Source organism: Aspergillus tubingensis, assembly GCF_013340325.1.
Source record: "Aspergillus tubingensis WU-2223L DNA, scaffold_6, whole genome shotgun sequence".
NCBI lineage: Eukaryota > Fungi > Ascomycota > Eurotiomycetes > Eurotiales > Aspergillaceae > Aspergillus > Aspergillus tubingensis.
Window position 1 is genome coordinate 322,913 of NW_023336280.1, and position 25,794 is coordinate 348,706.

General features: G+C 51.6%; 6 protein-coding genes and 2 non-coding genes across 8 annotated transcripts; 3 read left to right on the forward strand and 5 right to left on the reverse strand.

Annotated features, from left to right (window-relative positions):
- The first annotated feature begins 2,916 nt into the window (after nucleotides 1-2,916).
- AtWU_t89 lies at nucleotides 2,917-2,987 on the forward strand. Its single transcript has one exon. It is a non-coding gene; the product is annotated as a tRNA-Gly (tRNA).
- A 684-nt stretch (nucleotides 2,988-3,671) lies between these two features.
- AtWU_03878 (putative flavin containing polyamine oxidase) lies at nucleotides 3,672-5,507 on the forward strand (the record flags this gene model as incomplete). Its single annotated transcript, XM_035498989.1, has 6 exons — nucleotides 3,672-3,778; nucleotides 3,827-3,857; nucleotides 3,914-4,051; nucleotides 4,099-4,149; nucleotides 4,198-4,450; nucleotides 4,510-5,507. 6 exons carry the CDS (start codon nucleotides 3,672-3,674, stop codon nucleotides 5,505-5,507), a joined length of 1,578 nt encoding a protein of 525 aa, XP_035354882.1.
- Nucleotides 5,508-5,705: 198 nt separating this feature from the next.
- Nucleotides 5,706-6,062, reverse strand: AtWU_03879 (taurine catabolism dioxygenase TauD, TfdA family protein; the record flags this gene model as incomplete). Its single annotated transcript, XM_035498990.1, has 1 exon — nucleotides 5,706-6,062. The coding sequence occupies one exon, from the start codon at nucleotides 6,060-6,062 to the stop codon at nucleotides 5,706-5,708; it is 357 nt and encodes a 118-aa protein (XP_035354883.1).
- Nucleotides 6,063-6,526: 464 nt separating this feature from the next.
- AtWU_03880 (putative NRPS-like enzyme) lies at nucleotides 6,527-9,807 on the reverse strand (the record flags this gene model as incomplete). The annotated part of the gene is made up of 4 exons (XM_035498991.1): nucleotides 6,527-6,916; nucleotides 6,994-9,170; nucleotides 9,217-9,478; nucleotides 9,526-9,807. The coding sequence occupies 4 exons, from the start codon at nucleotides 9,805-9,807 to the stop codon at nucleotides 6,527-6,529; spliced, it is 3,111 nt and encodes a 1,036-aa protein (XP_035354884.1).
- Nucleotides 9,808-11,345: 1,538 nt separating this feature from the next.
- AtWU_03881 (six-hairpin glycosidase) lies at nucleotides 11,346-13,385 on the reverse strand (the record flags this gene model as incomplete). The annotated part of the gene is made up of 1 exon (XM_035498992.1): nucleotides 11,346-13,385. The coding sequence occupies one exon, from the start codon at nucleotides 13,383-13,385 to the stop codon at nucleotides 11,346-11,348; it is 2,040 nt and encodes a 679-aa protein (XP_035354885.1).
- Nucleotides 13,386-13,905: 520 nt separating this feature from the next.
- Nucleotides 13,906-13,976, reverse strand: AtWU_t90. Its single transcript has one exon. It is a non-coding gene; the product is annotated as a tRNA-Gly (tRNA).
- Nucleotides 13,977-14,698: 722 nt separating this feature from the next.
- Nucleotides 14,699-21,743, reverse strand: AtWU_03882 (type I polyketide synthase; the record flags this gene model as incomplete). Its single annotated transcript, XM_035498993.1, has 5 exons — nucleotides 14,699-15,559; nucleotides 15,620-20,700; nucleotides 20,754-20,932; nucleotides 20,999-21,383; nucleotides 21,458-21,743. The coding sequence occupies 5 exons, from the start codon at nucleotides 21,741-21,743 to the stop codon at nucleotides 14,699-14,701; spliced, it is 6,792 nt and encodes a 2,263-aa protein (XP_035354886.1).
- Nucleotides 21,744-23,843: 2,100 nt separating this feature from the next.
- AtWU_03883 (DUF341 family oxidoreductase) lies at nucleotides 23,844-24,803 on the forward strand (the record flags this gene model as incomplete). The annotated part of the gene is made up of 3 exons (XM_035498994.1): nucleotides 23,844-24,218; nucleotides 24,301-24,399; nucleotides 24,507-24,803. 3 exons carry the CDS (start codon nucleotides 23,844-23,846, stop codon nucleotides 24,801-24,803), a joined length of 771 nt encoding a protein of 256 aa, XP_035354887.1.
- Nucleotides 24,804-25,794: the final 991 nt, after the last annotated feature.

Genomic DNA, 25,794 nt, shown 5'->3' on the forward strand with positions numbered 1-25,794 from the left:
ATGAGATGGCTTGCGCGTCCGCCCAGAAGACGGTTCCTGAACACTTACCCGGCAACAGGCACTTGGCCCGAACGGGAAAAGTGCTGTCGTGGACTGTGGATGCGCATGACGCCTATCAAGACTCAGCCCAGTGCAGCAACGATGAAAGGACCAATTTTCAAAGAATTAGTCTGGTCTATTTTGAAGAATAGTATCAGCTTCTCCAGCAGATTCATTTTGTCTAAACCTCAGTGGCATTATCCTAAGCCGTTGCTGAATCGCGGGAGCGAGCCGAGATTGGAGCGTTATCAGTGGGATGGAAAGATATGATTATGACCATTGATTAAAAGCCAATGGGATCGGCTCCGGAAGATCAGTCAGATAGTTCGGTCCCATTCTCCGCTACTGTATTTAGGTCCGAACCAATTCTCAACCAGTAAACGAGCCCGACGCCATGGAACTGCGGATCCCGTCGTGGCAAATGCGTACGTTTATCTTGCCAACGTATATCTGCGTACCTTGTGACCATCTGTCATATTAGGTTTAAGGCTCAACTTGAGGCCATTCTAGAATCTCCAGTCCGAACCTGAGGGTTAACTTTATGATGGATGTTCTCGGGAATCGGGACGTTCCTGAAATTACCGTCACGAAGAGAAACAAAGATGTTGATCTTTATCTCCACAGATGCTATCGGCTAAGGTTTGTGCCAGATAGCCCTGGCTAGTAGTAGCACAAAGTACATAAAGAATTGCACATCATCTGTTAGCGAGCTTACTGCTTCTATATCAAGACTGATGTCTTACCTACCCTCTCTGGACTACAATCACGGGTCTGCGCAGCCCCCAGATGTCTTGCTTGTCCAGTCGACTGCTCTTGAACTACTAGAAGCTCACATAGATTGATACATAAAACGAACTAATAACGTGATAGATGGAAACGATGGAACCTGATGACGTGATACGGTTGGAGCGCAAAAGAAGGCGTAGGTAGCAAAACGTACCCATTCATCATCCCCTGACTTGCATGTGAGATCTCTCTTCCAGATCACTTTATCACGCCTCTCCTATTCAAAATACCACAAACAAGGAGCCCAAAATTCGCTAGAGAACGACCCTGTGAGTCATGAAGTCAAGAGCTTACTGCTTATTCACTCTCATTGCCACTGGGTGACACCCAACTTCCCCTGTCAGTATTACTCCGAGAGTCTCACAAGTAACGAACTTAGAGCGCACCAGATGCTGTGGATAAAAAACGCCCAATATATCTCAGATGTTTATTCGGCCTCATATAATCTATGGGGGTCTCATCAGCATTCCTTTACTCGTCGACATCCGATATACTATCTATAGACAGTGGCTCAATTCGACACATACATTCCTATCTCTATCATTCTCTACTTATGCAATCTACCCAACGCCGACGTAAAGTCTGACCGATTTGACTTGATGATAATCGTAATCGAATTCAACTGTGACATCCACCACAGGAGACAAAGAACTTAGTACGATGATGTACATAACGCCGATGGTCCCGCTGAAATGACGCTCCCACTGAACGTCTCACGCAACCCATCAATGCAGCTACGCGGGATGCGTGTGCCACACAGTGCAAAGGAGTCGCTGAATGTGAAGGGATGGTTTGTCACGGTTAAATGGAGCTTGCAGGTTCCCTGTTCTGACGTTGGCATGAATGTGAAAAGGTCCGGAGTGGTGGTCATGGAAGAGAAATCGGATCTGAGAGTCAGGCTCAGGAGCCACAGGCTACATCAGTCACAGGACATGCTTCGTCTGTTCGAGTCCACCTCTAACAGTACCAACAGGATTACGATATACCAGACGAACGGTTACAACAGTTCTCGATGACAATTATAAAGTGCTGGAGTGCAGAGATAAAAAGCAGAAAGAACTGGTTGATTGTTTGGCGAATCGTCAACCCGAAGATGACTATTGTGCTTTCTAAGGCCTCGGACATTTCCTAAGGCAGTGCCAGGAAACTTTTTTTCACGTAGCTTGATACAGGCTATCGCGGCTTCTTCTCTGTCAGTCCTGCCTGTGGTCTCCGTATAGGTGGTGACCTTCTAGGGGTAGTAGCGACCCTTACGTTGGGTCAACTACACCCCAGATCTTGAGCTTTTGGACTGATGATCCCCTTTTCTTCGCGGACATGTGAGTCGTCTGCGGTGATGTTGTAAGTCATCTCGTTTCACGAGAGGGCTGGCCAGTTGATATTGACAAGTTTATCTATGGATGTCGTATTTGGTCATTTGTGAGGAGTAGATGGGATGCAGAAACAGGGCATTTTACTTCAGGTTGTCCATTCGCTGGCAGTATGCCGGCATAAACAACCCACGTCGCGAAATAGAAAATACAGAAGCAATCCAAGTAATGCGAAAGATAAATGCTTCAGAGTCCTGATGTCAGACATAACAAAATATAGTGGGCTATTATATGGAGAGGGACCTCAAAAGATCAAGCACTACACATAGAAGGTGATATTAGGATGGAGATTGTCAAAAGGTACATGGTGATGGGTTACTGTGTACTTAAGCCGGTACTAGTGTACTGCCTTCCTTAAACAGTCGTTTTGGCTGAAATGGTTAGTTTCAAGTTGAATTTTATTGAGGTCTGCGGCGAACTATGGAGAAGTAAAGATATATATGTAGTCGACGCCAGATGATGAATTCAACAACTATGTGAGAACACGTGTAGTAACTTATTGGTAATAAGCAAGCAAGAACATTGTAGCATTCAGAAGGCATTGATGGGAAGGCTTAGAATGAGTATGTGAAAGTTATAAGTAGTATGGGGTAATGGGTTGGATATCCTGTCATGTTCTTGTTTCCGCGCAGTAAAATATTTTCTGCCCAGCGGTAGCTGATATTACCTAAATGAAAGAAATTTTCCATCAGCGAATCAGTTAGTCTACTGGTTAGCAACAGCATCATTGGTCTAGTGGTAGAATTCATCGTTGCCATCGATGAGGCCCGTGTTCGATTCACGGATGATGCACTATGTTTTTTTTCTTTCTTTTTGTTTTCTTCTGCTTTGCTGATCACAATTAGTGCCATCTACCCCTCATATCCGCCTCACTTTACTCCACTTCCTTCCACTTCCTTGCTTACTGCCTGATCGGGATCAGATCATCCTTCGTGTTCGTGGTTAAGACCATCCAGGTCTGCAGTTAACATGTCTATTCGACACTTCCACTTTCTTGCTACTTCTGTGCCATTCGGGATTTGGACCTCGGATTTTCGCCACCATGGTACCTGGTTGCTGCAGGTAGTACACCTCACTAGGCATTAGCTCTTTCAGCTGAAGACAATTACAGGGATCGGTGACTCCCCGTAGCTACGATCGCCGACCCGCCGGGATTGGTCCCACCGCCCTGTTTGCTTATCGCCGACGGCTGAAGCGGAGGTTGGGCCAATGGACAACAATCTCCCCAACTAGCTACCATTAGCTACCATTATAGTTGCAGCTAATAGATTAAAAGCAGAGACTTTCGGAATTGCTCCTTCGTGCGGAGACCAGCTGAGATAACAATCAGACCCGCATGGACCTGCCCCATCGGTGCCTTTCTTATCCGTCACGTCCGACCTCGGCAGCCCAGTTCCCTGTACTATTTATTCATGTCTCTCGCTTTTGCTTGCTAGCTAGCTAGCAGGCACGGTAGGCCATTGAGAGGCACTCACTATGCAGCTCTCGTTGTTGGCTCTTCTTGGAGCGTTTGCGCTGCCTAGCGCGGCTGTTCCCCATGCGCGCGATGACGGACAATGCAAGCAGACCACGGTTGCTATTCTGTATGACTACCATCGGGTGTGAAGTGCGATCCAAGCTAACCTCAACAGTGGTGGAGGAATGGCTGGTATTGCTGCTGCCGTATGTCAATCCCTTTGTCGCTTCAGAAGAAAATCCATATGCTCACACGTTACCAGCAAACGCTGCACAATGCCTCCATGGAAGACTTCATGATCCTCGAATACCGCGACACCATTGGCGGTCGCGCCTGGCATAAGCCCTTCGGCCAGGACAAAGATGGTAACCCGTACATCATTGAGATGGGTTGCAACTGGGTATGTCATTCATTGAATCCGGCATTGGGCACTGCTAACAACCACAGGTCCAAGGACTCGGCACTCCTGGGGGTCCGCAGAACCCCGTCTGGACACTGGTAAGCCTCCAACCTTCACCACCACACCACTAATCTAACCCTCAAAAGGCCCAAGTCTACAACCTCTCCACCATCTACTCCAACTACAGCAACGTGTCGACCTACAACCAGTACGGCTACAAGGACTTCTCCCAGCTGATCGACATCTGGGACGACATCTACGACACCGCCGCCGCCCAAGCCGGTGTCATGCTCCTCGACAACTTGCAGGACCAGACCGCCAAAACCGGATTGGCCCTGGCCGGCTGGCGCCCTAAGGTCGACGACATGGAAGCGCAAGCTGTTGACTGGTGGTCATGGGGTGCGTCACCCACCTGTCCCCAAACACACGTACACACCACTAACTACCACTAAACACAGACTTCGAAGACGCCTACACGCCTCTCGAAAGTTCCTTCATCTTCGGTGTCGCTGGCCAGAACCTCACCGTGAACGGCTTCAGCGACGAAGACAACTTCGTCATCGACCAGCGCGGCTACAGCCACATCATCCACGGCATGGCGTCGACCTTCCTCAAGCCCAACGACACCCGCCTGCTCCTCAACAACCACATCACCAACATCAGCTACTCCGACTCCGGAGTAACCGTCCACAGCGCCGACGGCTCCTGCGTGCGCGCCTCCTACGCCATCTGTACCTTCAGTCTGGGCGTGCTGCAAAACAACGCCGTCACCTTCACCCCATCTCTGCCCGAATGGAAGAAGGAATCCATCGAAGGCTTCACTATGGCTACTTACACCAAGATCTTCCTCCAATTTAACGAGACCTTCTGGCCCGAGGACACCCAGTACTTCCTCTACGCGGACCCCTACATGCGCGGCTACTACCCCGTCTTCCAATCCCTCAGCACAGAGGGCTTCTTCCCGGGCTCGAACATCATCTTCGTCACCGTGACGGAGCAATTCGCCTGGCGCGCCGAACGGCAGTCCGACGAGAAGACCAAGGCGGAGGTCATGGAAGTCCTGCGCAAGATGTTCCCGGAGAAGAACATCCCCGACCCGATTGCGTTCATGTACCCCCGGTGGACCCTGGAGCCCTGGGCATACGGCAGTTACTCGAACTGGCCGCCCAGCACGACGCTGGAGATGCATGAGAACCTGCGTGCCAATGCGGGCAGATTGTGGTTCGCCGGTGAGGCGACCAGTCCGACCTACTTCGGATTCTTGCATGGAGCGTGGTTCGAGGGCCAGGCTGCGGGGCTGCATATCAACAGTATCTTGAACGGAACTTGCAAGGCGAATACTACTTGCAAGGGCAGGAAGCACTATGAGACGTTGCATGGAACTACGCCCCTGGCGGATTACAGTTTCGTGGATGGGTGGAACGGAAACAGTTTCTATGATTTCAACGATGATTAAACTGTCCCCCTTCCCTTCCCTCCCTCATTCTCTTTCACCGGCTCTATGTGGTGAACTGAATGTGTGTGTGGTGTATATATGTAGTATGAATATAACATATCATCATTTATCTATCTTTTTATCCAACTATAATATCCAACCCATACATCACTCATAATCATAACAATTCCCTTCTCCCGTCAAGGATGGAGAGGGGATTTACCAATCACAAAAATGCACATTAAGGCTAACATTCCCATTGGTCATGACACCACCCTGGCTAACGCCATGACAAGTCTCCACGACGTCCTCAAACCCATTAAGACAGTCCTCGAAGCTATCAAACACGCCGGTCTTGCCCACGCTGGCGTGCACCTTCGTCGGGCTGGTCATGTTGTTGACGAAGTGGTCCCAGTCGCCGTAGAGCACGTTCCACCGGTACTGGCAGTATTGCAGGGAGTAGAATTCCTTGATGCTGATTAGGGAGGCGCAGTTCGAGCCGCCGGTCTCGGGGTAGCAGATTGCGGAGAGGGCAGCGGTGGGGAGGAGGGGAAGGAGGAGGGCGGAGAGATGCATCTTGGTTCTATTGCTTAATTGTTGTTGGATATCTAGTGGGGGGGTGGTTAGTTGGATATATAGGGTGAATGTTGGGGAGGGGTGGTGGTTACTTTTGTGGTTGTGATGTAAAGTATGTATGTAGCAGAGGAATGAAGAATGGTGTGATGAAAGGAGGAAATAGCGAAGCGAACCTAGCCCCGGGGATGTACAGTAATAGGTATAAATACCCTCATTCTACCGACTACAATTGCTAGCTATCAGAGCAAGACAAATCACGCCAGGGGTACCTGCATCCCACCCCAGAGGGGAAAGCGATCAGCACGATCCTAAAACAAGCATCAGGAATGTTATGCATGTCTATCGAATTCAAATCGCAATTTCTATCTATCGCTAACAAACGCAAACCCAAAACGTGTGAAACAAATCAACCCTTACAGCCAGCCACTCACTCTGGCACAATGCACCCCCGGCAAGGGGACGAATCAAAAATCCCACTGTCCCAACCAATTCCCCATCAGCTCCCCCGTCACAGCTCCCAGGCCCTCCATGGCCTTGCTCGCCCCGCGCGTCTGCTCCACACTAATACTCGCCGAGAGCATCTCGCCCGTGAGTCCGCGGTAAAAGTCGAGCAGCTTCAGCGCGGGCTTTTCTCGCACCTCTGTCTCCGACGGCGATTTGATCGCTTCCAGCTCGTCCAGCCACTGATCCAGCGGCACCGCCTGCATACCGGGGTACTTTGCCTGAATGGCGGGGACGAGGGTCGCCCAGGGTGTCTTGCAGGGGTTGACGAGGTGGTAGACGGCGTGCGGAGTGACAGATTGGTTTTGACGACGGGTGTGCATGAGTTCGGTGGTGATGGTCGAGAGGGTATCCTACCAATACCATCCAGATTAGCTTCCATTCCCACCCATGTCTTGAGATCAAAACAAAAAAGAAGGGAGTCACCTACAACAGGCACCCAATCAACCTCATACCCACCCAAATTCGCCGGCACCTTCCCAACAGCCTTACTCGTCTTCACCAACGTCGGTACCCACTCATCCAAATTCCACATCCCCTTCACACTCGTCGGCCCAGCAATCTGCCCAACCCTAAACACCGTCGTTGGCACACCCGGCCCCTCGGAGGCAGCCAGACAGAGCCTCTCTCCGACGAACTTCGATTCGCCGTACCCCTGCACCAGCACCGCATCGACATTCTCGATCGGCGTCTCCGGCACCACGGGGCCCAACTTCTCCGTCCATCCGCCGATGGTACTCACACTGGACACGAACGACAAGTGCGCGTTGTACTTGCTCCTCAGACTGAAGGAGATGAACTCCACCACACCCTTGATATGCGGGTCCTCGAACGACTCGAGTGGGTGATTGAAGTTAACCTTCCACGCGTTGTGGATAATGAAGTCCACATCCTCCAGGAGGTCTGCGTACTTGGTCTCACTAAGGCCGAAGCGTGGTGCGCCGAATGAGACAGTAAGGAATTCCACTCGGCTGGGGTTGAGGAGTGTTGTGTCCAGACCCTTGTCGGCGAAGCTGCGCTGTTGGCGGTCGGCCGCGTCGGAGCGGTTGAAGCAGTAGACTTTCGCGACGTTAGAGTCGATCAGCAGGCTATGAAGGAGGTAGGTTCCGAGCGAGCCGGTCGAACCGGTGAGGATCACGGTGGAGTTGGCCGGGGCAGGAACGGCCGGGGTGGTGCGGCGAGGGAGCTGGGAGGTGTATTTCTCGATGGTAGCGGCGAGGCGATCGGCGCGGGAGATGGTCGTTGTACGCAGGTTGCCGGTCACTAGGTCGTGCAGGTAGACAGCGAGCTGGGAGATGGAGGGGTTGGCGTAGATCTGCTGCTGGGATATTTCCTGGCCAGCAGGGTAGCCGGCAGCGACGACAGCCTTGTTGAGGGTTTTGGCGAGCTGGATGGTTTGCAGCGAGTCCAGACCGGCGGCATAGAGGTCCTCATCGTCACCAAGGTCGGCGCGTTCGAGGAGGTTGGCGATGAGAGAGCGGATGAAGGTGCGGAGGTTGTCGATGCTGAGGGTAGTGGGAAGCTCGACAGCGGCGGTTTCTTCCTCTGCTGCTGCGTAGATGGCCTCAATTTCATCCTTGTAGTCCTTGTTCACGGCGTGGCGCTTTGTGGTGCCTTTGGGGGTCAGTTGGAAGGGCTTCTTGGGATCAGAAAGACGGATCTTGTTCTTTGCGATGCGGCCGTACTTGGGGACGGCTTCATTGGCGCGCTCCACGGTGGGCCAGATGGATTCGATGAAGGCTTTTTCGTCAATGGTTTCGCCCTCGAGAGCCCAGTTGGGCTCGATGAGGAGGGCCGTGTCGAAGCGTGCTTGGCCGATGAGGAGAGCACGGTGGACACGCGGGTGTCCCTCAACGATCTTCTCCAGGGTGATGGGGTTTAGCTTCTCGCCGTTGCTGAGCACGATCACGTCGTCGAGTCTGCCGTGGTATTTCCACAGGTGAGGATGCTCGGGGTGTCGGATGAAGAGGTCGTTGGAGTGGTACTCGGCGAGGTCTGGGAAGGTGTGGAAGATGCCGTGGATTCGGCGACTGTCTGCTCGGCGGGGAATGACGAGCTCATACATATCGTCGCTGACATGCTGCATGTCCACTCCATAGGCTGGGTTCCAGTCGAAGTAGCCCCATACATTCTTGCCCTGGGGGACGAGCGAGGAGATGATGCCCATTTCGCTGGATCCGATGACGGTGATCATCTTGGTGAGTTGAGACAGGTCATCGCCAACTTCTGGAGCAAGAGGAGCGCCGGCGAAATAGACATATTCAAGGGTGCTGAGGGCAGTGCGGGCGGCCGGGACGTGGGACATGTCTTCGAGGAGGGAGGGAGGAAGCATAGCTGCCGCAGGCTTGGTGGCGGTGATAGCAGAGGTGATGAGGTCGGCGGAGAGAGGCTTTTCGGGGAGGATGACGAAGGGAATGTGGTGAAAGAGGGATTCGAAGAAGGCAAGTAGTCCCATCAGGTGGAAGAAGGGCGTGGTGGAGAGGACAAGGGCGTCAGGCTGGACGTCGTAGAACATGGTAGATTGCCGGAATTGGGGACGCGAGATGTATGCGGCATAGTCGATGGTGGCAAGGAAGCCGTGCGTCAGGGGGACGGGCTTAGGCATGCCTATATAGGTTAGATGCGTTAGAAATTAAGGCTGTGGGATGGGTACCTGTTGTGCCGGAGCTGTGGATGATTATGGCGACATCGTCCTCGGCTTCCTGGTAGGTCTTGGTGTAAAGGTAGGGCTGGGCAGTGGTGCTGAAGAGCTCTGCAATGGAGGGCACTTCGTGAAAGGTAGTATCAGGACGGAAAGCCTGAATTTCAGACACGCGGCGCTGCTTTTCAGGTGTGTAGAAGAAAGCGTGACAGTCGGTAGCGTTGAGGATGTGCTGGTAGGCGTCGTCGGAAAGACGTGTAGAGGGAAGGAGAGGCTATTCCGTTAGAAAATGAATGTAAAACTACAATACGTGGAACATACCTTGTATCCCGTCTTATGAGCTGCCAAGAGGAAGATCAAGTATCGCACATCATTGCTAGCCATGTAAGCGATAGTCTTTGGCTCCTGGGCGCGTCCGATCTGCTTCTCGATCCACCAAGCAAAGGCGTCCACCGCGCGAGCCAGACGCTGGACGGTCACAGTATCATAGCCATCAGAGACATCAGCACCCGTGGGGATGAGACCGATGCGCTGAGCAGGGTTGGCTTGAGCGAGGTGGTCGACGACCACGGGGAGGAGGCGTTGTCCAGGAGTGGTGGCCATTGAAATAGTAAGTAGTATTAGAGTTTATGAAGTATAGTTTGGAAATAGCAAGTCTATATGCGATGAGAACAATTTTGAGCAGTGAAGAACGAACAGAACACGATGCGATGATGAGGATAGAACCATAAATCGAGCGAGTTTGCGAGGTATTTATATCCAGGTGTCGTTTGGGTGCGCGATTTCAAACCAGAACTTTGACATTGTGGTGGCTAAGGGAGGGAGCCGATTATCCAGGCAAACGGTGACACTAGACGGACTTGTGCCGGTGGAGCAGTCTGCAGTGACGCTGCCGATCAATTCTAGAATGTACCGACAGGGCTATGTTCATCATGTACCAATATCAACTAAGCCGACTACAATTGCAATGACTACATTCATGCACCAACAACCAATCCATCACGAAAAATACCGATGGAATACCAAATATCAAACTTCATCTTATTCTCAAGTTCAAGAACCTTGGCAAAGCTATCCATTTACCACGGACTCCATCCACACCCCGAAAGCTTAGCAAACCAAGTCTCCGGTCCGGCTGTGGCGGCGGGATATCCGTCTCGGCGATACTCCAGTATCTAGATAAGAGGGATGGCCTAATTCTGTTAGTAGTATCTTGAAGTTCCTTCGGATTGCTTGCACTACGTACCCCTACCTGACCGAACCAGGGATGCAGTGCCGTCGTACAGTATTACCTGATGCGGATTGTGCAACACCATCATACCATATCCACATGTATGATTTACCCACCATCTACATCATCCGCCACATACACTATGTAGCGGGCATCGGGCACAAGCAGTAAACACGGCAAACCGAGCACTGTGTTATTCCCGAGCAAAGAGAAAACAAGAATCAGAATGAAGCCGTTGAGTGGGGCGAAAAAGGGCAGTTCCAAGTTGTCTGAATCAGAGGAAATTACTGTTTTGGGTAATTTTGGAGCGCGAATCGGATTTCGGCATTCTCGATTGGGAGTTATGCTCCGGTATGATTGTTATTGGATGATATTGGTAGTGAGACTAACTGTATTAGGTAATATGCAACGAGGGGCTGTTTTATGCTGTTTGTGGAAGAAGAGGGTGGAACGAAAGGATTGGTGATGATGATATTGTGCAGGGTTTGATGTACACTGCATATGTAGATGATCATACGGATGTTGGGATACATATCTGTGTCATTATTGTGGTACTTTCTGACCAACCTCCCTATCTGAAGTCTTAACATGTATAGTGGTACCTGTTGAACGTTTATCCCTCCTGGTAATAATGATTGCGCGGCACTTCACATCAACCATTAGCTGACGCGAAATCTGTTCCACGGTTGATGTTCGGATATAGATTAATCGAAGGTGGATACTATGACTACCTCTCCCTCCTGAACCACAATGATAATGCAGCCATGTGGCAGCATATCTACCACAGATCATCCTGCCCCTGCCCCATTCCATTCAGAATCAATAGACACAATCAATACACCTATACTAATACCTAGTAAGACAAGCACAAAATCCCTCACACCTCATATTCGGCCCCCATACTCCGCCACTACCCAAACACCTTCCATTCCACCAACCGCACCATCTCCCCCGTCTTAGGCGTAAAAACCAACCTCAACGCCTCCGTCTTCACCTCATCCCAAGTAACCGTCGTGATTCCATTCGCCACCGCCGAGCTATAATTCCCATTACTCACCTCCTCCCACTCCCCTGTTGAGCCAGTGGTTTCCACCCGATAGCTCTCCGGCACATCATACCCCTGCGTACTATTCGCAAAGAACGCAATCTCGGCACTTGCTGTGCTTGTCGCATTTTCAAATTCCACTTGGTACCACACTTCTGTCCCATTGCCGACGGGGCTATCCCACCCGTTTGCGACGTCCTCAATCCAGTAGAACCAGACTCGTCCGTCAATAGCCGCGTGCACGTCGTCCGCATCAGCGTCTGCCACAGATACACTACCCCGCGGATACTCGCTATCAGCGGCGAGTTGCACCGAGACGGCGATGGGGCGGGATACTTCCGGTGCAGAAGCGGAGCTTAACTCAACCGTGAGACGGGTGAGGGTTTTGCTAGTGGCCACTGTTTCGCCGTCGACCTCGACGACGAGACCTACCGTGCCGTAGTGACTGCCCGTGGAGTCCCATTGCACGGCAACATCGTGACCGTGGTAGAGGATGCGCTCGGCGCGGAAGTAGCTCACTGTCGAGGCGTCCGCCTGGGGGTTAACTTCCAGGACGTCATCCGCGCGAGGTCGGATGCCCACGTAGCCCGAGAGAATAAGATCGACGAAGCCCGAGTGGAAGTAATGCGGGGAGCGGGGCAGGCCGACGATAGGACTCCCCGTGTCAGAGTAGTAGTCTTCTTCGATGTCGAGGACTCCGCCGCGAGCGGGGTTGTAGTGCAGTTGGGCGTACTGGCGGAGGATGTTGGTGTAGTCTGCGGTGGTGATGACGCCTGTTGCGGCGGTCTTGGGGTAGTGGTCGAGGAGGTTGGCGAGGCCCGTCAGAACTTGCGTCGTTTGATAGGGCCAGGCGGGACCGTTCCATTGGCATTCCGGGTTGGAGCCGTCGTAGCGGTACTGGACCATGTAGTATTGGTAGCTGGGCTCGTTGGTGCGGAGGCCATGCTCACCCGCTAGCTGCGAGGAATTGAGGATATGAGTCCATGCATTGGCGTAGGTGGTGTTGTCGTCGGGGAGATCGTGCGTCCAGGGAACGTAGCCGACGAGTTCGCGGCCGCGGATGAAGTCCCAGTAGGTGACGTACTCATTGTCTTCCTCGTAGCGGTCGATGAAGTGCTCGAAAGTGCTGTTCCAGAGGTCGTCCTGGAGGCGGGTCTTGAGGGCGCTCGCCAGCTGGGTGTACTGCTCGCGGACGGCAGTGTCACCGGTGAGGTTGGCGATGTGAGCGATAGCCAGGGCGTTGGCGTATTGGTAGCTGTTGATGCTGGGTCGGAAGGCATATCCGCCTGTGAATCCGTCTTCGCCGCCAGAGGCATCGATGCTGGCGATGGTGTATTCGGTCGCGTCCGTCAGGGGCTGGATCCAGTAAAGGTCCTTGGAGGTGTCGTAGCCACCGACGCCGAGGGTGGTGGAGTTCCAGCCGGCATAGACGGTCTGCATGGAGGAGAGTAGGGGAGTGGCATCATCGGCGACACCGTTGACTAGGTAGGCCTGCCAGACGCCGTCGGCCATGCATTCGGAGAATTGGTAGGGGTCGCCGTTTGGGCCGAAGAGGAAGGACGAGTAGTCACTGGTGAAGCGACGGTCGCGACACCAGCGGCCTTCGCGCAGATGGAAGTTAGAAGCATCGATCAGCAGGGCATACGGTTCTTCCTGCCAGCTGACGTCGTTGAGGAACTCTGTCGTGATGTAGCCGTAGGAACCAAGGTCGCGCTGATGGGCCCGGAATATGCTCCAGCGATAGTAGTAGACATCTTGGATGTCGGAGAGATCAGTCTCAAAGAGAGGGATCCGATCGCTATACCAAGGTGCATCGTTCCCAAAGTAATTGCTCAAAATGGAGTCGGCATCCAGGGCAGACGCGCCCAAAACGCCTGCCAGGGCGAGGACCTGCAGAGACCGCATGATGGATGTGCGTCATGGTGAAGGTGGGTAGAGCAATCGTTGTCCTCTTATTTGAATGAGAATCAGAGCGCATTCTCCCCAGGGACAATCTCCGGTGGAGGAGAGGGGATGGTATTTAACCGCAGGGGATTCGGAGGGCATGGAATTCGCCGATTGGCGGGTATCGGCGATCAGGGGAGAATGTCTCGCAAACCACGCAATTAAGCTCATCAAGTCTCTCCTGCGGGGGTGGCTCGGACGTACAGTTCTTCAGACACCCCAGACGGGGTATTCCTGCATCTGCGAGTCATCATACCATTGCTATTCTGGGTGGGACGGTGGCATGAGAAGTTAGGCTGCATGATAAGGTAGGAGAGATTACGGGATACGGATTAGGATAGCAGCCCACGTCTGTCTACAGGGAGTTTTGCAGCAGTCTCTGTATTATTCTGTCTTTTGATAAAATAACGCAACTAAGAAATCGAGTGGATCTCCCACTCAAGCAAAAGGGAGGAAGGCAAAAAAGAAAAAGAAAAATGAATGCATCATCCGTGAATCGAACACGGGCCTCATCGATGGCAACGATGAATTCTACCACTAGACCAATGATGCCGGTAGATGTTAGATGGGTAATTTCTTTAATAATTGAGCAATAACAGATTGATATATTCCATTTCATGATCTTCCCCTCCTATACATTTCGGGCTAATGACAGAATATGGAAACGCCATCTCACAACTATTTCCACACATAAGAGAAGTATCGAATCGTTGCAGTCCCTTGACTCTCACTAACTTTGCGCTCATATCCTTTGATCTTGGAAACAAATTCTACTGGGGGGACAAAGCCTGTTGTACTTCGTGGGTAACTCCCGCTTTCTTAGTACTCAATGTGATTTCTACTCCCCATTATGAACATAAAGTCAGTACCATTGGTATGATAGTAGATGCGCGTAATTGAAGAGATAGAGATATCTCTCTGACAGAGTGGGCTGTGAGATGAAGTGTTACTATCGTACTTCTATTCATTTCCACAGTACTACTAGTAGCATGAAAACAGATATTGGAAGTGCTGAAGGATGAGCGCCTCTTGACTCCAAGAGCTACTAGTATCATGCATACTAGTAGTGATTTCGCGCAATTACATATGTTATGGGAGTCTGAGACGTTTCAAATTATGTCAGATTACTATGTAGCAGAGACAACCCCAAATATACACATAGAGTACAGGGCACACACCACTAGGTATTACCCAAAATGCCATCATCCCAAGTCATATACCTAGCCGAGATGAGGATCCCAAGGATACTAAGCATCCAGTCACCAAAATTGGAATCAGCTGGAAATTTCTCCCTTCCACGCGCCCTCCAAACCGGACTTCTTCAACACCAACAGCGCTAAATCGCCCAAACTGCCCGCCGACAACAACTCCAAAACCTGCAAATGACCCTTCAGCTCCTTCCCAATCCAGTTCCTCAACTCAATGGCATTCAACGAATCCAACCCAAAGGTCGCAATTGGGGTCGTTTGCGCATGCGCCTCCACCACTTCCCGGGGAAGCATAAGAATGTCACCCAACTTTTCGCGCAGACCGAGGGCTGTAACATCGAGGGCTTCTTGTAAGCTCGTGGCACGGCGGACTTGCTGGGTGATGGAGAGGGATTTGGTCAAGCCGCCGTGGGCTGTCGTATCAGCTCCTCCTTCTTCCTGCTTCACGGCCTCGACAAGATGGGTAAAGCGGGCGTCAGCAGCATAGTACGGAGTGGCGGAGGAGGAAGGCCAATGCACACCGGTGATGCATTGTTCAGGGAGTTCCTGGCCCTGCATCGCAAATTCAATAAGGGCTAGTACTTCAACTTCTTGCATCGCGTTACCCGATGCCAGGTTCTTCATCACTTGTGCTTTTCTTTCTGCGTCGTCGGAGAGCACGCCGACGTCGCCTACTGCGGCAAGATCGAGAGATACCGCGGATAGACCCTTTTGGCGCCGGTAGCGTGCCAAAGCATCCAGGAAACAGTTTCCGGCTGCGTAGGCGGCTTGACCGCGGTTGCCGATGATGCCAGAAACTGAGGAAAGCATGATGAAGAAGTCCAGTGGTTGCTGGAGAAGAGCATAGTGGAGGTTCCAGGCTGCTGCGACCTTGGGACGAAGCACAGCTTCCCAGTCTGAGAAGGTCATTTGTTCCATGAAAACGTCCTAGTTGCATAACTGTCAGAATTTCTTGGAAAGAAGGATGGTTGGAGGGGATAAGCGTACCTTGAGGACCATGGCTGCATGAATAACACCCCGGACTGGAGGTAGTTCTTCTTGCAGCTCTGAAATAAGTGCTTTAATCTGCGAGACTTCGGACACGTCACAACTTCTAACGTGGATCGATGCATTCAGGGTTTGGCCTTCGCTGATGACCTTTTGGACTGCGTCTGTGACGATGCCACTGCGAGAGAGCAGGACAATATGTCTAGCTCCGCGTTGAACCATTCTCCGAGTGATCGATTGGCCAATGCCTCCGGTGCCACCGACAATAATGTACGTGGCATCCGATGCGAGAAGATCGGTGGGCGGCAGGGGATGCGTGGCCTTGACCTTCCCATTGATCCGATGGTCCACGACGACCTTGCCCGTCGTCTTTCCACTCTGTAACTTTCGAAGCACCGATTCCACCTCGGCGATGCCTACGGTCGTTACCGGATATACAGGCGTCAGCCTTCCCTGTGCGAACATTCTCATGACAGACGTCAAAACACGGTTCAGAACTTTGCCCCTCTGATCCGCAACGAGCGTCAAGTCCAGAGAGGAGAACGTGCAGTTGTATTCAAATTTGGCCATCTCCAACCGAGTATTGGACGTAATATCCCGCTTTCCAATCTCAATGAATCGTCCAAAGGGAGCCAAGCAGTCCCATGTCTCGCGGAGAAAATCGCCTGCCAGCGAGTTCAAAATCACATCCACTCCGCGCCCGCCTGTGGCTTCACGGACACAGGGACCGAACTCAGTATCACGACTATAAAAGATGCGGCTTTCCGGAATGCAGTACCGATCTATTAGCATCTGCTTCTTCTCCTCACTGCCTACCGTGGCGTAGATCTCGGCTCCAATCAGCTGAGCCAGCTGGATCGCGGCCTGACCGACGCCCCCCGCAGCTGCATGGATAAGGATGCTTTCCCCGGCTTCTATCTTAGCCAACTCAACAAGCCCATACTGAGCCGTGCTGTAGGTGACGGGGAGTGAAGCTGCTGTTTCAAAGTTCATTGAGTCAGGGATCACAGCTGCGCTGGTTGCCGGACACCGCGCGTAGGTGCTGTATGCGCCGTGGGACATGGCACATACGCGGTCTCCAGGCTTGAGAGAGTCGACCTTGTCACCGACGCGAGCCACCGTGCCACTGCACTCGATGCCCAAGTAAGGACTGGCAACCTGGCCCATGGTAATCACGACATCTTTGAAATTCGCTCCTGTGCAAGCGACTTTGATCTCAATCTCGCCCGGCCCGAGCGGCTGGACGAGATCATCTGTCCAGTAAAGGGAGTCCAGGGCGCCCAATGTACCGACAGCAATCTTCAGTCGACGGCCACCCTGCTCGAAGTCCTGCGCGTACGGAACGGATGGGTGTGTCTCTTGGAATAAGGCTTTGTTCAGTCCTGAATGCTCTACTATGCGAGGAACCATTAGGCGCCCACCGGCTTCGGTGAACTCATAGTCCGACATACGTGCTTCCTCGTCACTGGTGGCCTCCTGGCCAATTTTGGTCGACGCCCTGAAGGCATCTAGAATCAGATGGGCCCGGCCTGCTACGTCTTGCCGAGAACTGGGATCCAGGTCGAGGGTGACGGCTGTATTTCCTGTTTCTGAACGCACAGAACGCAGCAGACCCTGAATGATGTTCAACTCGGGGTGATCAACATCCATGTATGCTCCGGAGGTTACCCAGAGGCAGTAGGAACAGGTAACGAGGAGTCCTTGAACCAGCTTGAAGGTTTCGGAAGTCAGTGACTGCAGCATTGGAGCATCTAGCTCAGCTAAACAGATGTATAGACATTTGGGTGAGATTGGGACGCGGGATAGGGGGACGACCGTGGCTCTGCATCCAGCGAAGACTTCAATAGCTTTCAGAAGAGAAGCAATAAGCGGATCATATATCTGTTTCTCGGTGATGATGATGATGGTTGTCTCATCCTCTGGTGACATATGGCGTCTTCCATTAGATGAGTCGTGGCTGCCGTTCGCATGCACAATGCCATTGCCGTTCGTATGCACAATGTCATTGCCATTCGTATGCACAATGCCATTGCCGTTCGTATGCACAATGTCATTGCCATTCGTCTCGCCATGACCATTACTCTTTGAGGCACTTTGAGCTATGCCGTTTGCGGCACCCGCAGACGACAGTGGCTCCCATTGCACAGTATAGCACCATGGATACGGGCTGGAGTCAATCAGCGTATCGCTATTGACAGGGGTCAGTCGCAACCCGTGGATAGTGAGCACGGGCTGCTCTGTAGACGCAGACGATGACCATACGTCGATGGTATGGTCCACTGCTCGGGGACGGGAAGTATCTGCCGGCAGACCATTGACTAGGGCCTCTACTGTTTCTCCTGGTTGCGAGGGGAAATTGGCTGTGATATTGATTTCCCGGATGAAACTCGGCATGAAGAGGCACGGAAGAGCGCCATAGCCCGCCCCCAAGACGACAAAGGACAACTGGAAGCTCAGATCGAGAAACGCAGGAGAGACAATCAACGGCGTTTCATGGCCCGATGGCATAATCTGCGCAGTGTTGGGGACTGTGAGCTTTGCGCGCGCACATCTGCCGGTCTCGACGCCTGCTCCTTCGACAGTGACCCCGCTCTCTGGACTGAGAGTGAACGCATCGCTGTATCCAGCTCCACGACGCTCTAGCTCAGTGTAGAATGTCTCCAATAACAAAGGCTGATGGTCGCCCTGCCTAGCCTTCTCACGCCGTTTCAGGCTGGCATGAAACGGCCGGCGTTGGCTAACGGGGTTGGAGGTGGACAACTCCTGGCGCCTGATGCCGATGAGACCACGGCAATGCTCACGCCAACCCCGACCAGCAACCCACGAGGCAATACGGAACTCATCCCATTCGCTCGAGTAGGAGCGGGTTCCCTCCGTGAACGAGCTTAAAGAGAGCAGAGTCTCGTACTCGATGTTCTCCTCCAGGGTGAACGCCGACGAAGCATGTAATTCGCGAAGCCGGTATCCGGCGATCTGGGACGGGAGAATACCTCTGAGCTGAGCTCGTTGGGATGCCGCCTCGACGGCCATACTCACATAACCCGCCATTGGAAAAGTAGCCATGGATTGCATACGATGACCACGGAGCCACGGTAGGCTATCCAGAGAGAAGGAATTGCGCCAAACGGGCTGCTCATCCTCGCGGGCAGACGCTTCCAGTCGTCCCAGCAGATCATGGCGGGGGAAGCGCGGCAGTCGGTGGTTGACGGCGATGCGACTTTCCCGCCAGTAGGAGCGATGTGACCAGGGATATGGCGTGAGGGATGGTAACACCGTTGGCACTGACTGATCCTGGTGAGTTTGGTTGACTGCACGGAAATCCAACTGCTGGCCGGCCAAGAACAAGCGACCCGCGAGCTGTAGAGCGGCCTTGGTGGCGTGCTCGTTGCGGACAAGTGAGGCGAAATACTGAGTATGCATGTTCTGAATGCCCTGCAGAATCTGCTTGATCGGGCCCTGCAACGCCGCATGCGGCCCAATCTCAATTATGAAGTCGGGCCTGGAGTCGGCGCACAGCTGGCCCAGGGCCGTGGAGAACTGAACCGGGTGTGTCAGGTTATCAACCCAATATGATGCTCCCAAAGCCCCGGGCTGCTCGATCTTTCTACCTAACAGCGAGGAGTAGAACTGGACATTCTCCTTCTTAGTGGATGGCGCAACCTGCTGGATGGCGCTGGTATAGTCATCGGCGATCAGCTGCATGTGGGGTGAGTGATAAGCAACGTCGACATGAAGCTTGCGATGAAAGATTTGCCGCGCTTGCAGATCCTTCGCGAGAAGATCCATGGCAGTGGCATCCCCAGATGCCGTAGTAGACCGGGGAGAGTTCTCACAAGCGACAGTGATGTCCTCTCCAAGCTGAAGTTGCTTTATGGTCTTTCGCACCTCATCAGCACTCTCTCCAACGGCCATCATGCAACCATTCAGGTCTGGGAATCGGACTCGAACTTGAGCCGCGAGTCGTCCCCGATGATACGCCAGGGCAATAGCCTCGCTCACAGAAATAGCACCCGCCGCATATGCTGCCCCAATCTCTCCACTGGAGTGGCCGACCACCATATTCGGTTGTATGCCCCAGGATGCCAGAAGATCGGTCAGGGCAAGCTGCACAGCCGTACATACCACTTGAGATATCTGAGGCTGACTGACGCGAGACTCCGCTGCCTCACGCTTCAACTCTTCGAACAGGGAAAACTCCGCGCCCAGGTCCTCCAATGCACGCGCTGATTCCTCCATGGTGGCTGCAAAAGCAGGGTGGGTGTCTGTGAGTTCCACCCCCATGCGGGGCCATTGTGCACCCTGTCCAGTATACGCAAAGGCAATGGCGGGGGAAGAGCTGGCCCCCAGCTTGACGCGCTGAGGGACACTCGCCGGCCCATTCAAAGTCTCGACGAGTTCGGCGGTAGATGAAGCGGTGACTGCAACGCGCCAGGGAAAGTGAGAGCGCCGCTCTCCCAGGGTGTATGCGATGTCGTGCACCAGGCGCCGTTCGAAGACGCCCGGGTGTTGTTCCAAGTAGAAGACAAGGTTTCTGGCAATGCGTTTTGCGGCCTCGTCATCATAGCCGCTGAGTACAAAAAGCCGGGGCGCATCGTGTGGGGAGATGGGAGCCTGACCGCGTGAACGAGGAGGCCTTTCTAGTACGACATGGCAATTGGAGCCACCAAAGCTGAAATTGTTGATACTGATGTACTTCTTGCCCTGGGGCCAGGGGCGCAGACTGGTCGGCACCTTGATATTCCATTGATCAAGAGGAATGGCAGGGTTAGCGCGCTTAAAGTTAGCATTGGGGAGAATGAACCCGCGGTGTAGCATCAGGGACGCCTTCATCACAGACACAATGCCGCTGGCATACTCGAGATGTCCAAAGTTTGATTTGACGGAGCCGAGGTATAGCGGTGTGCGCTTGGTCCGGCCATCCCCAAACACCCGATTGATGGCGCCGACTTCGATGGGATCGCCAACCTTGGTTCCGGTGCCGTGCGCTTCAACGAATCCTGTCTCAGTCGGGGAGATGTTGGCGCGGGCGTAGACTTCTCGCATGAGCTGTTCTTGGGCCTCTCCATTGGGGTTTGTCAGGCCTAGCGAAGTTAGAGATCATCCGGAACATATCTTCCAAAAGGTAGTGACGTACCAACCGTCTGCCCATCATGATTCGCTCCAGTGTTCCTAATGACGGAATAAATCGGATCGTTGTCTTTCAGAGCCTGGTCCAAGGGCTTGAGGACCAGACAGCCCACCCCCTCGCCGCACGCAAAGCCCGAAACGGCACGATCATCGAACGCGAAGGTCTTGCCTTGCTCGTTGTATAAGCTGCCAGAATTTCGTCAGAATCTCGCGCATAAATTAACATAGGCCCACATAAAGAGGAGTCGTTACCCCATCATAGACATTGAAACCATCTCATCTGGCTGCAAACGCAATCTAGCACCCCCAACCAGAGCGGAATCCGCATCGCCAGAACGAATACTCTGCACTGCCAGGTGCAGTGCATAAAGACTGGACGAACAGGCCGTATCAATAGCCATGCATGGACCACGGAGGTTAAAGAAATGCGAAAGGCGACCAGCCTGAATAGACTCCTGATTTCCCGTGGCATCAAAAATGGGAACCGAGTCAAGGTCGCGAAAAGCGCCGCGACGGTAGTCTGATGAACAAAGACTCGTGAAGACTCCCATCCGCGAGCCTGCCATGGTCTGTTGTGGGAAACCGGCGTTCTCCAGAGCTTCGTAGGCACACTCGAGGAGTAATCGCTGTTGGGGATCTATGCTGATTGTCAGCCATTCAGGATTGTTTAAGGTCTATCATCATGGATCAGGAATAGACGAGGCTTTTTACCCATGGCAATGGCTTCTTGTTGCGTGATATGAAAGAATGGAGCGTCAAACTGGGAAAAGTCTTCCTGGAGGAAGTAGCCTCCCTTGGGATTAAAGCAGCCCTTCCGCTGGGGATCTGGGTGATAGTAGGATGCACTAGACATGCGATCCGAGGGGATTGGACCCCAAGCATCCCGACCTCGAGATATGAGAGTCCAGAAGTCATCAAGCGTACGGACCTCGCCCGGAAGACGACAGGACATGCCCACGACCGCAATGGGGGTCAGAGAGCTGTCTGTGTTGGTCATTACGGCGGCAGAAGTGAGTAATTAGAAGATTGGGGGGAGGGTTGGAAGGACAGGATGGAAAGAGAGGTCTAATGGAAGGCTTGCTTGCTCGAATGGACCCAACTGAAACGGGTCTCGCTATTTATTTATTTTCTGAAGCTCTTCCAGCGCAGAACATCCACACCGAACCGATAACGCCGCATGATCGTGTTGGTCGTTATTTGCTTTTGACCTCGTTATTCCTTTCCTTTCCTTCTAATTTCAGATTCTAAACCATGTTTAGCATGTACACGACGCTGTCAGCCGTCATAAGTGCTCCACCTCCTATTTGATTCCAGCTGGCTTTGTGCCCACGAGCCGTAGACTTTAGCAGATCGAGGATTTCCGATGTTACCGGAAGAGACTATCTATCTAGAAGATGAAGTTAGTGTCCTTTTCTCAAGAATAGAGTTTCCACATCCGAGAACTTGGGTATGCATCTTCCGACTAGTTTGAGTTTTATCTTTGGATCTACATCTCAAACAGGAAATGGCATAGGCAGCGTTGCCGGGAACCTGAAGAAGGATAAAATATGTCGCACAAGGAGTGTTTAATTGGGGAAAGAGGAAATTAAATGAACTACAGTATTGTAAAAGCTACTGGATATGTAGGCAGAGGTGAGTGGCAATCCCGCATTCGGATATATTTGTGCACAGCCATAAGTGATTTTGGATAACACAACACTCTCTCATTGAACCCTATTTACCCTAGTACCCATGCACCATTATTCTGTTGTCCTCGGAAGTTTATGAGGGCGGCTGGGATGGCGAGTAGGGGACATCACTTTTCCTCTTTCATAAATAGTCGCAGATGGAGAAATCATCATGATCGAGAGTCCTAGTGGCATCACCGAGAGTGAGAGATAATCAAGTTCAGACTCTGCCAAGACAGAGTGGAAGCCGACTCTGAAAAAGCGGTCAAAGAGTTGATAATATGTGGGGGGGATCTATCGATCGAGTGAAACGCCATGCATGTTACCCAATCTTTGCAACTACTCTAGTCTATGACCTTGTTCATTTAAGAACAGCCACTGTACAAAAGTTCACTAGCCTCTTTTTTTTTCCCGTTAGTCCTTTTTATTTCTTTATTTTTCCTTTCCGTTTTTCGAATTTATTAAATAAATGTCAAGACCATCTTGCAAAACGCTTGTGAGCGCAGATTCATGATTCTGCCATGAGTTTATGAACTACAATGAAGCCCTAGCTGAATGGTATGTAGACAGTCTGGTAAACGTACTTTGTACAACGCAACTTTTTCTTTTCCATTCAATTCTCTCCTCATCCTTTACTTCACCACCCCTCCTCTTTTTCTGAAAATAAAATTTCTATCACCAAATTTTATTCATTCAATCATTCATTCATGTATTTTCCATTCCCTTTTGCATTTTCTAAAAAAGGGAAGGTATCTCTAGCCGCCATGTGCGCCTCCTCGCCAACCACGGAGTATTTACTCCGTAGTCCGAATGATCGACACAAATAGCCCGAACTCCTACTCGATGGATCCCATAGATCTATAATGGATCTACACCGTACACCATGGTTGATCTGCGATGTCATGAGCCACCAGCCAGGCCGAGAGAGAAAATATATCCGCTCCGCAAGTTTCTCAAATATGACAATCTGACATGACCTGTCTAACTAACCTACTCCCTCTGGCCATATTTTTGTTTTAACAAATCTCTGAGGCCCACTAGTGGAGGAAATAGTCGTTAAAACTTTTCTATAGTACTTGTTCCTGGCTCCTGATACAGTAAGTGACAGCTCAATCACCACCGTAGATAAATGACATACTATTCAGGTTTAGTAGTAAATGTATGACTTCAATAGAAAATGGATACTCAGAACAGTGGCTGCAGTTAGATCTCGGGAATTGAAAAAATGGTGGCCAGAGGGAGTGCGTACTACATATTCGGAAGCCCCAACCCCCAAACTAGCGGAATAGTATTTATTTGTGAGTAGTACCTCCCTACGACATTTCCCTACCCCCCCTCCTCCCCCCGCTTCTCTTCAGAACCATATCTCCACCCCAACTCCCCTCCTTGGGCTCTCTTCTACATACCTTCAATCAAAAGTCGTTTCCAGTATGACCATTCTCTGTCTGCACGGCGGTTTCGGCAGTGCCCAAAACTTCCAAGTCCAACTCGATCCTCTCACCAGCGTCTACAAATCCGTATACCCCAATACTTCCTTTCACTACGTCAACGGTGGGCATCCTGCCACACCACCACCAGGGACTCAAGATTACTTCGGTCTGCCGCCTCATTACCGGTTCCTCGATTACGATGGGATCGGGCGGTCCAGTGATGTGATGGAGCGGATTCGTCAGCTGCCCAGAGGGGCTACGGCCGAGGATACGATGCGGGTACTGATGCATGAGCACGAGATGATGTCTGCAGATTGCGTGAAGCAGGCGTTGGATAGGCTGTTGGGGATACTGGATGAACATCCTGAGATTGACGTACGTTCGGATCACTTCATTCACACTCATCCAACATAAGTGAACATCAAGTGGTACTAACCAGGAGTGTTTGGATTAACAGGGGGTTCTCGGTTTCTCAGAAGGTGCTACAGTCGCCGCCACTTTATTGCTTGAAGAGGAGCGACTTGTCCAGGAGGAAGGCAGGGAGAGACGGCTTAAGGTATGAATCCACGATATCAGATTTGTATTCGTAGTACCTCTTTCCTGCTCGGTTACACAGAGAGGTCACTATATCGCTGCATGCTAACACGTCTACTGGGTTTTTAGTACGGGATTTTTCTAGCAGGCTGGCCTCCCCTCCGTATAGTAGGCGACCGAGTAACAGGCTGTCTGGCGGATGAAACCGAAGACATGATTGTAGTCCCGACGTGTCATATCATCGGGGCTAATGACCCTTACGTAGATGGCACTATGGCATTGTATGGGGTTTGCGATCCAGATACGGCCATCATGTTTGATCATGGCAAGGGCCATACCATTCCGCGGGATGTCGCGACGATGAAGGAGGCGGTAGAGGCAATTGAAGAGACAAGGAGAAAGGGAACTGAGGCAGGGGAGGTGTAGTGACTTTGTTTTGGTCATTTACTGTACAATAGAGACATACAACGTGAGGACTAAGGCAACTTATGGAACCCTAAATATATCGATAATTTAGGATCGATGGCGAAGAGATCGGTTCTGTTGGGAAGTGGAGTTGAGATGTAAGTTCCGTCGGTGGATATGCTCGTTCTGCATGCATGCTGCATGCGACCTCTTGCATTATTGATGATACAGGTACTGCTAGTGAACACAACTGAGAATGTAAGTATACGTCATATTAGGCTACTAGTAGTGAGGCACGCCTTGTCCGCCCGCTTTCTATCAATGGTACCTGCTGCATGCTAAATTTAACCTCACTTTCACGAATCTCAAGCCGTTGCGCTTTTCTGTCTCAGCATTTCTTCGACATGTTTCAAGGTTAAGATGCAGCTAATCATACATTATAACTTTGACATATATCAGATCTATAGCTCCACAGGCTGTCAGCAAGTCAATAGGAACCCCAAAGAGAGACACCTAGTCAAGAAATTCTGGCATTGATCAATCATGCAATCCAAGTACATATGCATCTCGACGCCTTTCGGAGGCTTTTGCGGCGCAGTTTGCGGTGTATAACCCCGGGTGCGACCAACACATCATGCAGGAACTAGGAGTTAGTGGCTGAGTTAGGCAACTGCCTAGCAGATATCTGTATGCTAGTATAGAAGAATCCCTACTGTATTGTAGAGATATCCTGTAGAGGGCTATTGATTTTCTCTCTTTTCTGATTCATTAATATTCAGGGTTTTGTTCATGTATTTTATTCTTTTCTTCATACATGTATTTACCCAATAACTTCACTTTTGTTCTGTTTCTCGACATATCTCTTTCTTGATCGTTTTATAACTGGCGTTAGTATTTGCCTCTCGATGGTGAGAAAGAATAGAATATGCCAAACTGTGTCGGGTACATGTTAGTACAAGCTGATTAATGCAATAGGTATCGTTAGCTGCGATCTACTCGAGAAGAGTGTCTT